Genomic DNA, 13,313 nt, shown 5'->3' with positions numbered 1-13,313 from the left:
AACAGCCCTGTCCCAGGTATACAAGGGTATACGTAAGTCTGTAACATCATTAGCTACAGTGAATTTACTTTACTAGAAAGCATAGCAAAATAGGATTAACTGAAGATATATTTTTAATAAGAAAATGCTTTGAAATAACATGAAATCAATGAACATTTGACTGTACAATTTACTCGTCAAAATATCAACGTATGTCAGCTCATGTATGAATTACACTAGATCATTCTAAACACAGCCATGTGCTCAGGAATGTGTGAAATAACTCATAAGCTATTCTCTAAGGGGGTGTACTGAAAACTTCTAAAAGTACCCCAGATATTTGGTCATAGATAAGAGATATACTTTAAGGCAGCCTTCCAAGTGAATGTAAACTTTTCGGAAGTGGCCTTTCCAGTAACATATTACTACTGTGAATACTCTGTACTTATTTGTAGTGCTGTTGGATATTTTTTGCAGCACATTATCGCACTAATCATCATTTTGTAAAAAAAAAAAAAAAGCATAAAAATCTTGCAATTATAAAAATGTCTGGAGTGCTTTTACTCATGAGTGTAAACAGGCACTTTCTGTTGACTTATCTGCAAATCCTAAATGTTTTCTCCTTATTTATCTTTAGTTAGAATTGTGTTTCTAATATTGTGTTCTAAATACTGTGTTCGCATATTGAGAAATAATAATTTGCCTAAAATTTGGCTAATTTAAATTTGAGTTTAGATTTAATAGGTCATATTCTACAGAAGCATTAAAAATAAATAGTGCTACTCTTTGAACATTTTTCAATATGATGACATTTTTCTGTCTATCTTTCTCCAAAACAGTTTTCAGAACATATGAACTAAACTGACTATACTGGAGAAGTGGATACAGGCCAGTATAAGGGTCCCCTTGTCGTGACCAATTTGTTTCACTTAATTTCCTTCTTAGCCTTATAACTGGCAGAGACCACCAAGTAGTTATCTGGATTCATGTCCTTTAGAGTTGGAGATTTGCTTTGGATAGGGGATGTTTTGCCATCCACACGGGAGATCTGCAGCATTCGGCAGGGATCGTGTTTCAACAAATACCCTGCAAAAGTTTCCCAGCCTCCTCCCACACGGACCATGACATGTTTGTTGTGCAGCATCTGAAATGAAAAAATATCAAAAGTGTTAAATTCCGAGAATTCTTACAGTACCTTGAATCAACCCCTGGTTCTAGGGAAATTAGTGTTTTGGTTTGTATTTCATGACCCATTGTTTTTCTACTTGGTGCAAAATGCCTGAGTTAGCATATAGTCTATGAAAGAAGTCCTGTTTTTTTCTGTGGAAGTGATAAGAATAAACATCTCCAGAACCCAGCTTTGCTGTGCTATGGGAACCAGCACCTACATATAATTCTTTGGTTTAATGTGTCTGGAGGCTTCTCTCTGACATCTGATCTTCTATTACAGTTCTTATTCCTGCCTCTGGTTCCTGCCTATTGACTCAGCTTAGTGCTCCATTTTTCCCAGTGGGTTATTCCCCTCTGAATCAGGATTTTAAGGACCATGGAAATGTCTGCTATTGAATTACAATGCTAAGAGTCAGACAAATACTCAATACAAAATAACATTGAAAGTGCACTAAAAAAATTATTGGAGTTTTCCCCAGTCATTGTCTGAGCCCTTAAAGGCAAGGTGTTTTTGAATAGGCAAACATTTATGTTTTTCTTTATTCTTTTTCTTCCTAATTATCGTAGAATATGTCTTTTAAAACAAACAACTTACCCCTAGGCCCAGGAGCCATCTAGAGCTCCAACTTAACAAGGTTATTGATTTAAATGTGAAGAATGCATGATTCTTTGTATCTAGTAAAAATATATCATGGAGGTTTGACATGGAAAACGAAATAATTTGTCATCGGCTTCTTGCAAATATCAGAAAATTTAATATTAAGAGGTAATGTTGCATGATCATCAAAGACACTGCTGACTCCCTCTCCTGCCCAAAATGTTATGGATACATATGGGCACTGTAATGTTGGGAAGAGGATGTGATTGTGAGAGAAAGTCTGGGAAGTCACATCATAGAGCCTATAAAATCTGTTTCAATTCTTCTTACTTGGCGTCAGCTTGAGATATAGACTTTTTTTCTGACTCCCAGCCAGTGGGAGATGACTTGTATTCTTACCACTTGTTCTTACCACTTTCATGTAGGTTTTGATAAAGGTTTTGGACCTGCTTTCTATATGCCTGTATCTAAAATTTCTGCATGTGTATTTGGGGGTTTCACAGAACTTCATTTATGTGGTTGACATGAAGCAGTTTTCAAAATCAAATATTGTACCAACTAATAAAAATTTAATGAAAAATAGTAATTAAAGCTATTTGATTTATAAGAATTAAATGTATTTCTACTGGTTATTCTCATTTAGAGTATTAGAAATTTAGATTAGAAAGTGAAACCAGCACTACTGTCCCATAGAAATGATGTTTGTGGTTTCTTTTGAATAAATATAGAAATTGACCCTCCCAGTCTTAAAATTTGAGAAAATTACAATTGTCTTATTTGAATTCCCTTCTCAGGAAACCAACCATCAGGCCTCCCAGATAGTATCAAGGAGCTGAAACTTACCAGAACACCGCATCTGGACAATGAGACATCAGACCCCTCATCTGTTGTGATTGCCTAATAGACCATGTGCTTCCTGTTGACCAATTCCTCTTCCTTACCTTTCCCTAATTCCTGTTTTCATGGCTACATTTCTTCCCTGCTATATAAACCCTTAATTTTAGTCTATTAGGTAGATGGATTTGAGACTGATCACCTAGCTCCTTGGCTGCAGCACCCGAATAAAGCTTTTTCCCCTGGAAATACTCATTGTTTCAGTGACTGGCATTCTATGCAGTGAGCAGCAGGACCTAGACAGAACCTCTGACATTTCAGTAACAAAAGGACCTTAGAACACATCTTCCAGCTGGAAGTCTTCAAACTTATTTTAGCATCAGAACATACTCATTAAACAAAATCTCAATGAGAACCCCTGAAATATAAATCAGATAAAAAGAGGGTTTAGCTTGTAACTACTTTGCCTTTCCTGGCCCTCCCAGTGGTACTGAAATTGGCTCAAGTGTTGCATAGAACTAATATTTACTTTTAAAAATAAATATGGTCGGGCGTGGTGGCTCATGCCTGTAATCTCAACACTTTGGGAGGCCGAGGCGGGTGGATCACCTGAGGTCAGGAGTTTGAGACCATCCTGACCAATATGGTGAAACCCCATCTCTACTGAAAAAAAAAAAAAAAAAAAATTAGCTGGGCGTGGTGGCAGGCGCCTGTAGTCTCAGCTACTCAGGAGGCTGAGACAGGAGAATTGCTTGAACCTGGGAGGCAGAGGTTGCAGTGAGCTGAGATCGCGCCACTGCACTCCAGCCTGGGTGACAGAGTGAGACTCCATCTCAAATAATAATGATAATAATAATAATAATAATAAATAAATATAGAAATTGACCCTCCCTTGTATTAAACTTGAAACTTAAATTGGTCTTATCTGAGTTTCTTCCTCAGCAAACTGACCTTTAGGCAAAGAACAGATGACACCAGACAATTAAATGCCAGACTCCTTGCCCCTCCCTAAAATTCCTGTTTTCCTACATGTAGCTACATTCCTTCCCCATTATAGAAACCCTGAATTTTAATTGATTGGTGAAATGAATTCAAGACCGATTTGTTCTTCTTGGTTGCAGCACCCAAATAAAGCCTCCTTCCCTGGCAATACTCATTGTCTTAGTGATTAGCTTTCTATGTAGCAAGCAAGAGGATCTAACCCATGGTGTTTCGGTCACAGTACCATGTTGTTTTACGTATGTAGACACTGAGAACCAGATTTTAGGACCCAAGCAAATCAAATCAAAGATCTGGTTCTCAGTGTACGCATCTGTAAAACAAGAACCTGACAGGAGTCAGGTTGGACTGGAGCCAGATTCTTAGCACCTGACTCCAGTCTAGTCCTTTACTCATGACAGCTTTCACTAAAGAAATAAAATCAACTAGGGCTTTTATAATTTCATCCACATATTCATATTCCCACAAGTTTCTGCATGTGTCTTACTGCCAGCTTCCAAATTTGAAGTCACTGGGACAAAAACTGCCAAGACCAGTGTCAGAATAACACTTTGATTCTTTCTACCACTGTTCGAGAGAGCAACTTTGCCTATTTTGAAGTTCTGGCACCTCCTAGCTCTGCAAATTACATTTAAGACTTGCCTCCAAACATTGTTGGTATCAATGCCCCTGGCAAAATGCCCAAGTCTAATTCAGTGTTTGTGAGCAGGCCATTTCAACCAGAAAGAACCACCAGTCACAACAGTTTTTAAACAATTCTAGGAAGCAGTGACAGAAACACTTTTCAGCCTGGAGTATGCTGGCCATTTAGGCACATATTCAGTTTGCTAATTTCTTAATGAATCCATAGTACTTTGCCAAGTGGATACAGCATGAAACAGAGTCCCATACCGAATATGAATAATACAGGAATTAAATTTCTGCTCACTTCCTCTTCCACATCCTTTCTACTGCAGATGTTGGTTTCAGTCCAATATTTTACCACAGTCAATAGGGGAGGATTAGCAGGAAATACTTTTACAATGTATCTAGGTTTACTTTCCTGCCTTTGTAAGAGGAGTCTAATGGGCATAATTGTATTTTTGTGAATAACATCCATCTCCAAAGTCTAGCTTCATCATGTGAAGGTTCCTTTAATAAGAACTATAGTTGGAGGAGGCATACAGCTTTGTTGGTTGATTTTGTGTGATTGTGAGGCGGAGGGATATATTTGCTGTTTTCTCATTTTGAAACCCGAATCTAGGTTTTTCATGAGATTATCTCATCCTTTTGAAACTTGCCCAAGTGTCCCATAGAACTGATGTTTATGATTTCTTTTGACTAAACATAGACATTGACCCTCCCAGTCTTAAAATTTGAGAAAGTTAAAACAGTCTTATCTATTTTCTCAGAAAATCAATCATCAGGCCTCCCAGACAGTGTCAAGCAACTGAAACTTACCAGATCATCACATCTGGACCATGGGAGCCAGACCCCTCACCCATCATGATTGCCTAAGGGGCCACCTGCTTCTTGTAACCAACTTCTCCTCCTTGCCCATCCCTAATTCCTGTTTTCCTACACATAGTTATATTTCTTCTCTGCTATATAAACCCCTAATTTTAGTCAGTTGAGATGGATTTGGGACTGATCTCCTATTACAGGCTGCAGCACCTGAAAAAGCCTTCTTTCCTGGCAACACTCATTGCCTAGTGATTGACTTTCCATGCAGAGACCAATAGGACAAAGACCAAACCGCTGGTGTATTGGTAACAATTTCCCTTTGACTGTGGTTCTGTAGGCAGTAACTGGAGAGGTGTTTTTCTCCAAAGGTGTGAGCTGACCTCCTTCCACTCCCAGGCTTTTAAAGGAGATAATGGACAGACAATTTATACCTACATTTTAAAAACGTGTTCCACAAAATTAGAGAATTGTTTTCCTTTTAGAAACAGATGCAACCTCCTTTAAAACATCTTATATGAGACACTGCCTTATATGGACACCTTAAGAATGGGACATTACGAATAGTAAAATCAGATATCAGAGGTTTCTTTCTCTTGGAAGATTTCTCCTAGGTATCAGCCTTAGTAGTTTGTTTGGATTTTCCAATTATTGCAAAGACAGTTTTATATTTTTCCTGATCTTCTCTATGGACCTAGTCAGTGCTCTGCAGCTTGGGTCCTTATAAATTTATCAGAACTGTAAAATGCTTCTCTCTTGCTTTGAAGGAGTCATTTTTTCTTTTTTCTTTGCTTTTCTGTTTCTAAGCTACACTGAAAAAAATGAAAACATACGTAAATACACTATTGCCTTTCACTGAATGCTTCCTTGATGCTGTATTTGACAAGGGTGTAAGCATCCATGATTCATGTACTTACCCATAATACTTAAAACAGAAAGGTCTTTCTACATCTTCGAAGAAGAATATTGATTTCATATTGAAGAGGAGTAATTGTGGAATCCATTACCTTTCCTCATGCCTCATTTTGGCTACTCTTGGGAGATGGAAGGGTTTTAGGTCAATATTATGAGGTTTCCGCAGCAAACCTTACAACCTCTCTCCATGAAATAGGTGGCCCTGTCTGGGGATATACTCTAGTAAACAGATTTTCAATTCTGACTTATTCTTGCTGACATCTCAGTTAGACCTTGCTAATTAGTAACCTATAATTTGCTAAGAAAGCCAGTGGCTAAGCTGTTTGAAGGTTTCAAGCTTGGGATTAAGATATTAGGGTCATACAAAAGATAACAAGTGTTGGCAAGAATGTGGAGAAAAGGGAACCTTTACACACTATTGGTGGAAATGCAAGTTAGTATAGCCATTATGGAAAACAGCATAAAGATTCCTCAAAATATTAAAAATAAAGGTACCATGTGATCCAGCAATTCCACCACTAGGTATATATACAAGCGAAATGAAATCAGTATATCAAAGAGATATCTACACTCCCAGGTTTACTGAAGCACTATTCACAATAGCCAAGATATGGCGTCAACCTACATGTCCGTTAATGGATGAATGGGCAGAGAAAATGTGGTATATATACATAATGGAATACTACTCAGCCATAATACAGAAGAAAATCCTGTTATTTGCAACAACGAGAATGAACCCAGAGGACATTGTGGTACATGAAAGAAGCCAGGCACAGAAAGATAAAAATACCATATGATTTTGTTGGAGGCATGTGAATGAGAGCAACTCCATCTTGAATAGGGGCTTGGTAAAATGAGGCTGAGACCTACTGGGCTGCATTCCCAGATGGTTAAGGCATTCTAAGTCATAGAATGAGATATTTCACAGGATAAGTCATAGGATCAGATATAGGATAAGATCAGCACAAGACACAGCTCATAAAAACCTTGCTGATACAACAGGTTGCAGTAAAGAAGCCAGCCAAAACCCATCAAAACCAAGCTGGCGATAAGAGTGACCTCTGGTCATCCTCACTGGACACTCCCACCAGTGCCAGGACAGTTTACAGATGCCATGGCAACATCAGGAAGTTACCCTATATGGTCCAAAAGGGGGAGGCATGAATAGTCTACCCCTTGTTTAGCATTTCATCAAGAAATAATCAGAATATGGGCAACCAACAGCACTCAGGGATGTTTTGTTTATGGAGTAGCCATTCTTTTATTTCTTTACTTTCTTAACATACTTGCTTTCACATTACTCTGTGGACTTATCCAAGAATCCACTCTTGGTGTCTGGATCCAGACCCCTTTTCTGCAACAATTTCACTCATATGTGGAATCTAAAGATGTTGATCTCATAGAAGTAGAGAAAAGAAGGGTGGTTACTAGAAGCAGAAGTGGTTGGTGGGTGAGGGTGATAGGAAGGTGTTAGTCAAAGGATATATAATTACAGTAAGATAGGAGGAATAAGTTCAAAAGATTTGTTGTACTGCATGGTGACTATAGTTAAGAATGATATATTGTATTCTTCCTTAATTAAAAAAATGCAAAAAGAATGGATGTTAAGAGTTCTTGCCACAAAAATGATAACTATGTAGGTAATACATTTGTTAATCAGCTCTATTTAGTGATTCCACAATGCATATGTACTTTAAAACTTTATGTTATACATGATGAATACATATAATTTTATCTGTCAATTTAAACAAATACATATGTAAATAGAAGAGGACCCATATATAAATTCTTTTTTAAAAAAGATATTACTGTCATAGAGATTTATAGCTCTGATTATAGAGATTAAAATTCCATGCTTTTCTGGTATGTGACCGATCTAAAAAAAAAAATTGAACACTCACTTCCATCTCCATAAACCAAACTCCCACTGTTTAACCTAAAAGCAAATCAGCCTGCTATTATTATTTAAACTCTTCCCTCCCTTTCCCTAGAATGCTTGCACTACAATGAGCTTTTCCAGCACAGATGCTGAGCTGGTTTAGAAGGAAGATTATATACTTCATCCAAGAACTCTTCCATCTCACAGATTAGTGACATCAGGCCAATTGCAATTAATTGATCCTTTTAGTTTTGGTCAGCTCCATTTCCCATTTTTATCTATTATTCTCAAACACACTACTTGTCCCCATCCTCCATCAGCCTACCAATGACTTCACCTTTATCAAGCATGCATCCTCTCTTGACACGTCTACTGGCCAATATACCTGAATCTATATTTATCATTTACTCCACCTTTCTTATCTCAGAAGTTCTCCTGTCAAAGTTCAATTCCTCCCACTATGTTCTAACTTTCATTAATTTCCACTCTTACTTTCATACTTTCTCCTTACATCTGACCTTCTTGATAGTTACATTCACACTTGGTGTCTTCACTTGCTCATCACAGTACAACCTACAGTACACTTTGCTTCTGCCCTCTACCTCTTAACTGACTGCACAGAGAAAGGGAGCCAGATGGCTTCTAATGTATCAAATACAATATATGGTCCTTAAACTTTATTTTTCATGATAACTTTCTCAAGCAAGGTATCTAATGATATTGACCACTCCTTCCTTGAAACTCTCCACTTCTTGACTACCTGTGACAAGTCTGTCTCCTGAATTGCCTGCTACCTATCTCATTGTTCTTTCTCTGCCTCCTTGATAGGTTACATTTCTTCTACATTGTTCAGTTTTGCCATTCTAACATATTCTGTCCTTTGTCTACTGCTTTTCTGACTCTAACCATTCTCTATTTGTAACCTCATGGTTTTCACTACCACCTACTTTTGTTTCCCAAATTATAACTCTAGCCCTTGCTTCTTCCCTGATGTTCAAAACATCACCCCCAACTGGAAAATCTTCCATGGTCATCTCCTTCCCCAGACAAGTGAATCCTTCCTTTCTGTGTACTGTTTAGTTTCCAGGTGATTTCACTGTTACATGCATCTCACAATATTGTAATTGCTGATTTACCTGTATGTCCCTTTTCAGAATATGGAAAATCTTCCATGTTCATCTCCTTCCCCAGATAAGTGAACACTTCCTTGCTGTGTACTGTTTAGTTTATACATGATTTCACAGTTACATGCATCCCACAATATTGCAATTGCTGATTTACCTGTATGTCCCTTTTCAGAATATGTGAGCTCTCTGAAGAGAGGGATGATGTAGTCTTCATTTTTGGAATCTCATATATGCAAACTCAGAACAGGGTCAATACTGTTATCATATAATACTTCTTTTCATTTGATACTTCCACAGGTTGTACTCACTTTATCTAATCTATAATGTCATTTTCAGTATTACTCCTTTTATAGATAGGAATACTGATGCTCTGAGAAGTTAAGCAACTTAGGCAGGATCACACAACAAATCAGTAGCAGAACGGGGACAAGAATCCTTTATTCCATTAAACCATACCCACATATTCTGCAAAGTGCTAGATTTTGGTTTTCACCCATGCTTGGTTACTTATCTGTGATAATTCAGCACAGGCAAGATATCACTAATATCAGAAGTAGTAAGTAGTGTAAGCAGATTAACTGTGCTCATTTAAAATGATTCATAGGCTTATGTCCTCATAAATCTTAAATAAACATTAAATTTAATTTCAGAAGATTATCCTCAAGTAGCCCTAATTATTTCAGAAGAAAACGTGTCTAGTGAGGTAACACGACGGAATACACTAGTTATCTGTTGGCATAAGTAAGAAGGGGCTTTGATTTCTGTCCAGTGTATATCTCACTGGTTTTTTATTTTAATGCTTCACAGAGTTGAACTTTGTGTTCTTCATTCTAAAAGGTAGCGGCTCTTGACCAGTAGCATCAATGTATATGTCAATTGAGGAATGGTTGTGCAACACGTAACAATGAGAACACATTCTGAGAAATGTGTGTTAGGCAATTTCACCACTGTGTGAACATCATAGAGTGTACTTACACAAAACCAGATGGCACAGCCTACTACACACCTAAGCTACATAAGATAGCCTGTTGCTTCCAGGCTACAAACCCATACAGCAAATTACTGTACTGAATACATAGGCAATTATAACACATGGTAAGTATTTGCGTATCTGAAGATATCCAAACATAGAAAAAGTACAGTAAAAATCTGTATTAAAATCTTACAGAACCATTCTTATTGACTGAAACATTATTATAGAGTACATGACTATATTGAATATCGAGTATTTAGTCCTATGTTGGTGTTTGTTATTTTTCTTTATTTTTGTTGTTGATAAGAAATAAAAGAGTTGCTACAAATAGCCTCCAACACTATATGTTGCAAAGCAGTAGTTTTTGCATGTTAGGTTTTATTATGGCTGTCATCATTTTTAACAATTGGTTTCATTCCTTACTGTGCCTCTGATCATAGCAAAGTCAAGGCGATCCACTACTGACTTAAGCAACATTTCTCAATTCTGAAGGGGGAAAAAAAAAGACCGTGACCAAAATCTTAGCTCAGCTTGGTTTTTTTTTTAATACTTTAAGTTCTAGGGTACATGTGCACAACCTTCAGGTTTGTTACATATGTATACATGTGCCATGTTGGTGTGCTGCACCCATTAACTCCTCATTTACATTAGGTATATCTCCTAATGCTATCCCTCCCTCCTCCCTCCACCCCACAACAGGCCCCCATGTGTGATGCTCCCCACCCTGTGTCCAAGTGTTCTCATTGTTCAATTCCCACCTGTGAGTAAGAACATGCGGTGTTTGGTTTTCTGTCCTTGTGATAGTTTGCTCAGAATGATAGTTGGAAATTATCTCAGCTTTTATCCCAGTGTCCCTAATGAAGCTCTATAAGCATACTCAGGCTGTTGCAAACACTATAAATCATTTCTTTGTTTCTATTAATGATACACATTCCTTGTCAAGAGGAAAGAATCAATATGCCTCAAAGTTGTCTTTTTGCTTTTTTTTTTTTTAATTTTCTCTCAGTAATGAGAAGAAACACTCCCATTCTTAATCAAGAGCATTTTGTTTCATGACTTTGTCTTACTGTGATGCTTAATTATGTGTTTTAATTAGAAAACCTCTTCATATGTGACAGTAAGAGGGAAAGTGTTTCCTTGAATGACATAGAGTCATACAATAGTAGAGTGCTTACTATGTGCCAAGTAATCTACGAATATGCCCTGTTGAAATTAAGAGGATTAAAAAGAAACATCGAGGTCACTGGCAATGTTGCACAGATGCACAGTCTGAGAGAAGGTCACATAGGTGGTTCACCAGAGCCAGGCTAGAAACCACATCTTTATTCCCCATCTAGCATATGACCTTAGAATTAAGGAGATGTGTTATTTCAAAAATTATTTTCCTAATAATGAATGCAATATTTAATGGTGGGTGTATCATTTAATATATTGATACAGCAGTGATTTATTACATCATGTCAGGTAAGCCACTATCCATGTTTTACTGAATTGAATAGACATTTTTGAGACCTTTTAATTTTATTTTCCTAACATTAAATAATAAAAAAAAACTATCCCATGCCCCCACCCCAATCAAGTTTCTTAGCGCATCCAGATACTTAATCCAAAGGGGAAAAATAAGTTGAAATGAAATAAGTTAACTTTCCCATGTTAACTTAGAACATAATGAAAATTTCGTAAGTTGTAGAAATGATCAGTCAGCAGCTTCCTGTGGGTCTTGGGGAGGTCACTGCAGTATCAAGGGGTCTAGTGCTCTGGCTTCTATAATATGTGATAACAGGATTTCAGAAAGGAGTTTTTTTTCCCCTGTCTCTTAGTTATGTAGTTTATCAAGACAGGCTGGAATCACATTATATGGAGGTAAGAACTTAAAGCAATAAAAAAAGAAGAATGTCTTTTCCTTTTTCTTGGGAACATTTGTGTTTAGAAACAAATATATCAACTCGCTTTTCATTGAAAAGGTAAAGCCTACATTCATGTAGATCACAGAAAATCATATGTTTTACTAAATGAAAAAGTAATGGCCACATAGGAGAGCCAGAAAAAATATGCATTTATTGGTAATGTACTTGTTTTTTAAGATAACCAAGCTGTATATATCCTAGCTATATTACATAAACAACAAACAAGCAAAACCACTAACAAAAATAAAAACTACCCAACAGGAAATGTCTTTTCGATGAGAATTTTAAATTAAAAGTTCATGTTTATATTTTATAGCTTTATTTAATTCCCCAGCATAGATCTGTTTGAATGTCCCTGTCTGTTTGAAATCGTAATTCGTATGAAATGTGTCAGGTGTCATCGCCCTCTCAGGATGACAGTGACAAATCTGTTTCATTCTGTCTGTAATATTGTGCTGGTGGCCCTGAAAACTGAGGGCAGCAGGAGTATCTGTCAAGTGCTCTGAACACAGATGTCATTAGACCTTGAGGACATGAATGCTTTTCAGCAGGATGTCCCCTCATCTCTCATTCTTCACTAGTCCACCGTCTACTCCAGAGCCACAGTAATCTTCCTCAAAGGAAAATCTGAACATGCTACCGCCTTCTTAAAAACCTGTGAGGGCTCTCCATTGTCTAGTGTTTCTCAGACATTCTTAGCTACAGCTCACCTGAGAAATATGACTTACAGTAAATTGGCAATGTGGCGAAGATCCTGGGAAAGCAGTGGGGGTAAGGAGAGGACATCAGCATCCCCATGGTGGTCAGAAGCATACATAATGTGGAAAATTTGACAGCAATTCTGATACCTTCTCTTTTACTTCTACCCTCATCCCTCCATAAGAATAAGTAACCTGGCTCGCAAAGCACTTTATAGCCCAGCTACTATTTTCTTTTCCCACATTCTTTCTTACTATGCCAGAGTTATCATGTATGACTGTTCAGGATGTGCACTGCACAACTGTACTATACTGCATGTAGTCCTACCTTCTGAGCCCAGGCCCACTCAACAAATTACTCACTCCATAGATATTGTGAACTCCTTAAAATCTCAAGAAAGTTTCCTGCCTTTATACATGCAGAGAATTGTTCCCCATTCACTAGGTGAATTAAAGTGAATCCCTTCCTTTGATCATTCAACAAATATTTGTGGAGTGGCAGGCAAGGTTATTCCTTGCTAAATTTCATACCCTGGGGGCCTAGCACAGTGCCGGGCACACAATGCTTATTAGATGAATATTAAATGAATAAATGCATGTTAAACGACTGGATGAACAAAACTAATACTTATTAATGCCCCATTCCAAGCAACACTACCTTTATAAATTATATCTGCATTGCTTATTTAGGAAAAGATAGGAGAAAGAGAAAGGTAAAATGGTTTATGCCCTTATTTAGAAAGCGGAGTCTGAAAAAAATCTGTGTGAATGATAATTCAGACCAATTTTTGCTT

At 37.3% G+C, this 13,313-nt stretch overlaps 1 protein-coding gene across 6 annotated transcripts in view; it reads right to left on the bottom strand.

The window, feature by feature from the left end:
• Positions 1-95: 95 nt before the first annotated feature.
• Positions 96-13,313, bottom strand: part of GAS2 (growth arrest specific 2) — a 184,457-nt gene continuing 171,239 nt past the window's right edge. For all 6 annotated transcript variants that reach the window (XM_055094243.2, XM_008955903.5, XM_055094245.3 and 3 more), the window contains one exon: positions 96-1,123. In XM_055094243.2, the coding sequence (XP_054950218.1) occupies positions 905-1,123 (219 nt within the window). In that variant the 3' untranslated portion in view covers positions 96-904. The remainder of the gene's footprint in view (positions 1,124-13,313) is intronic.

This window comes from Pan paniscus, chromosome 9, assembly GCF_029289425.2.
Source record: "Pan paniscus chromosome 9, NHGRI_mPanPan1-v2.0_pri, whole genome shotgun sequence".
NCBI lineage: Eukaryota > Metazoa > Chordata > Mammalia > Primates > Hominidae > Pan > Pan paniscus.
This window is presented reverse-complemented; position numbering and strand designations above follow the sequence as displayed.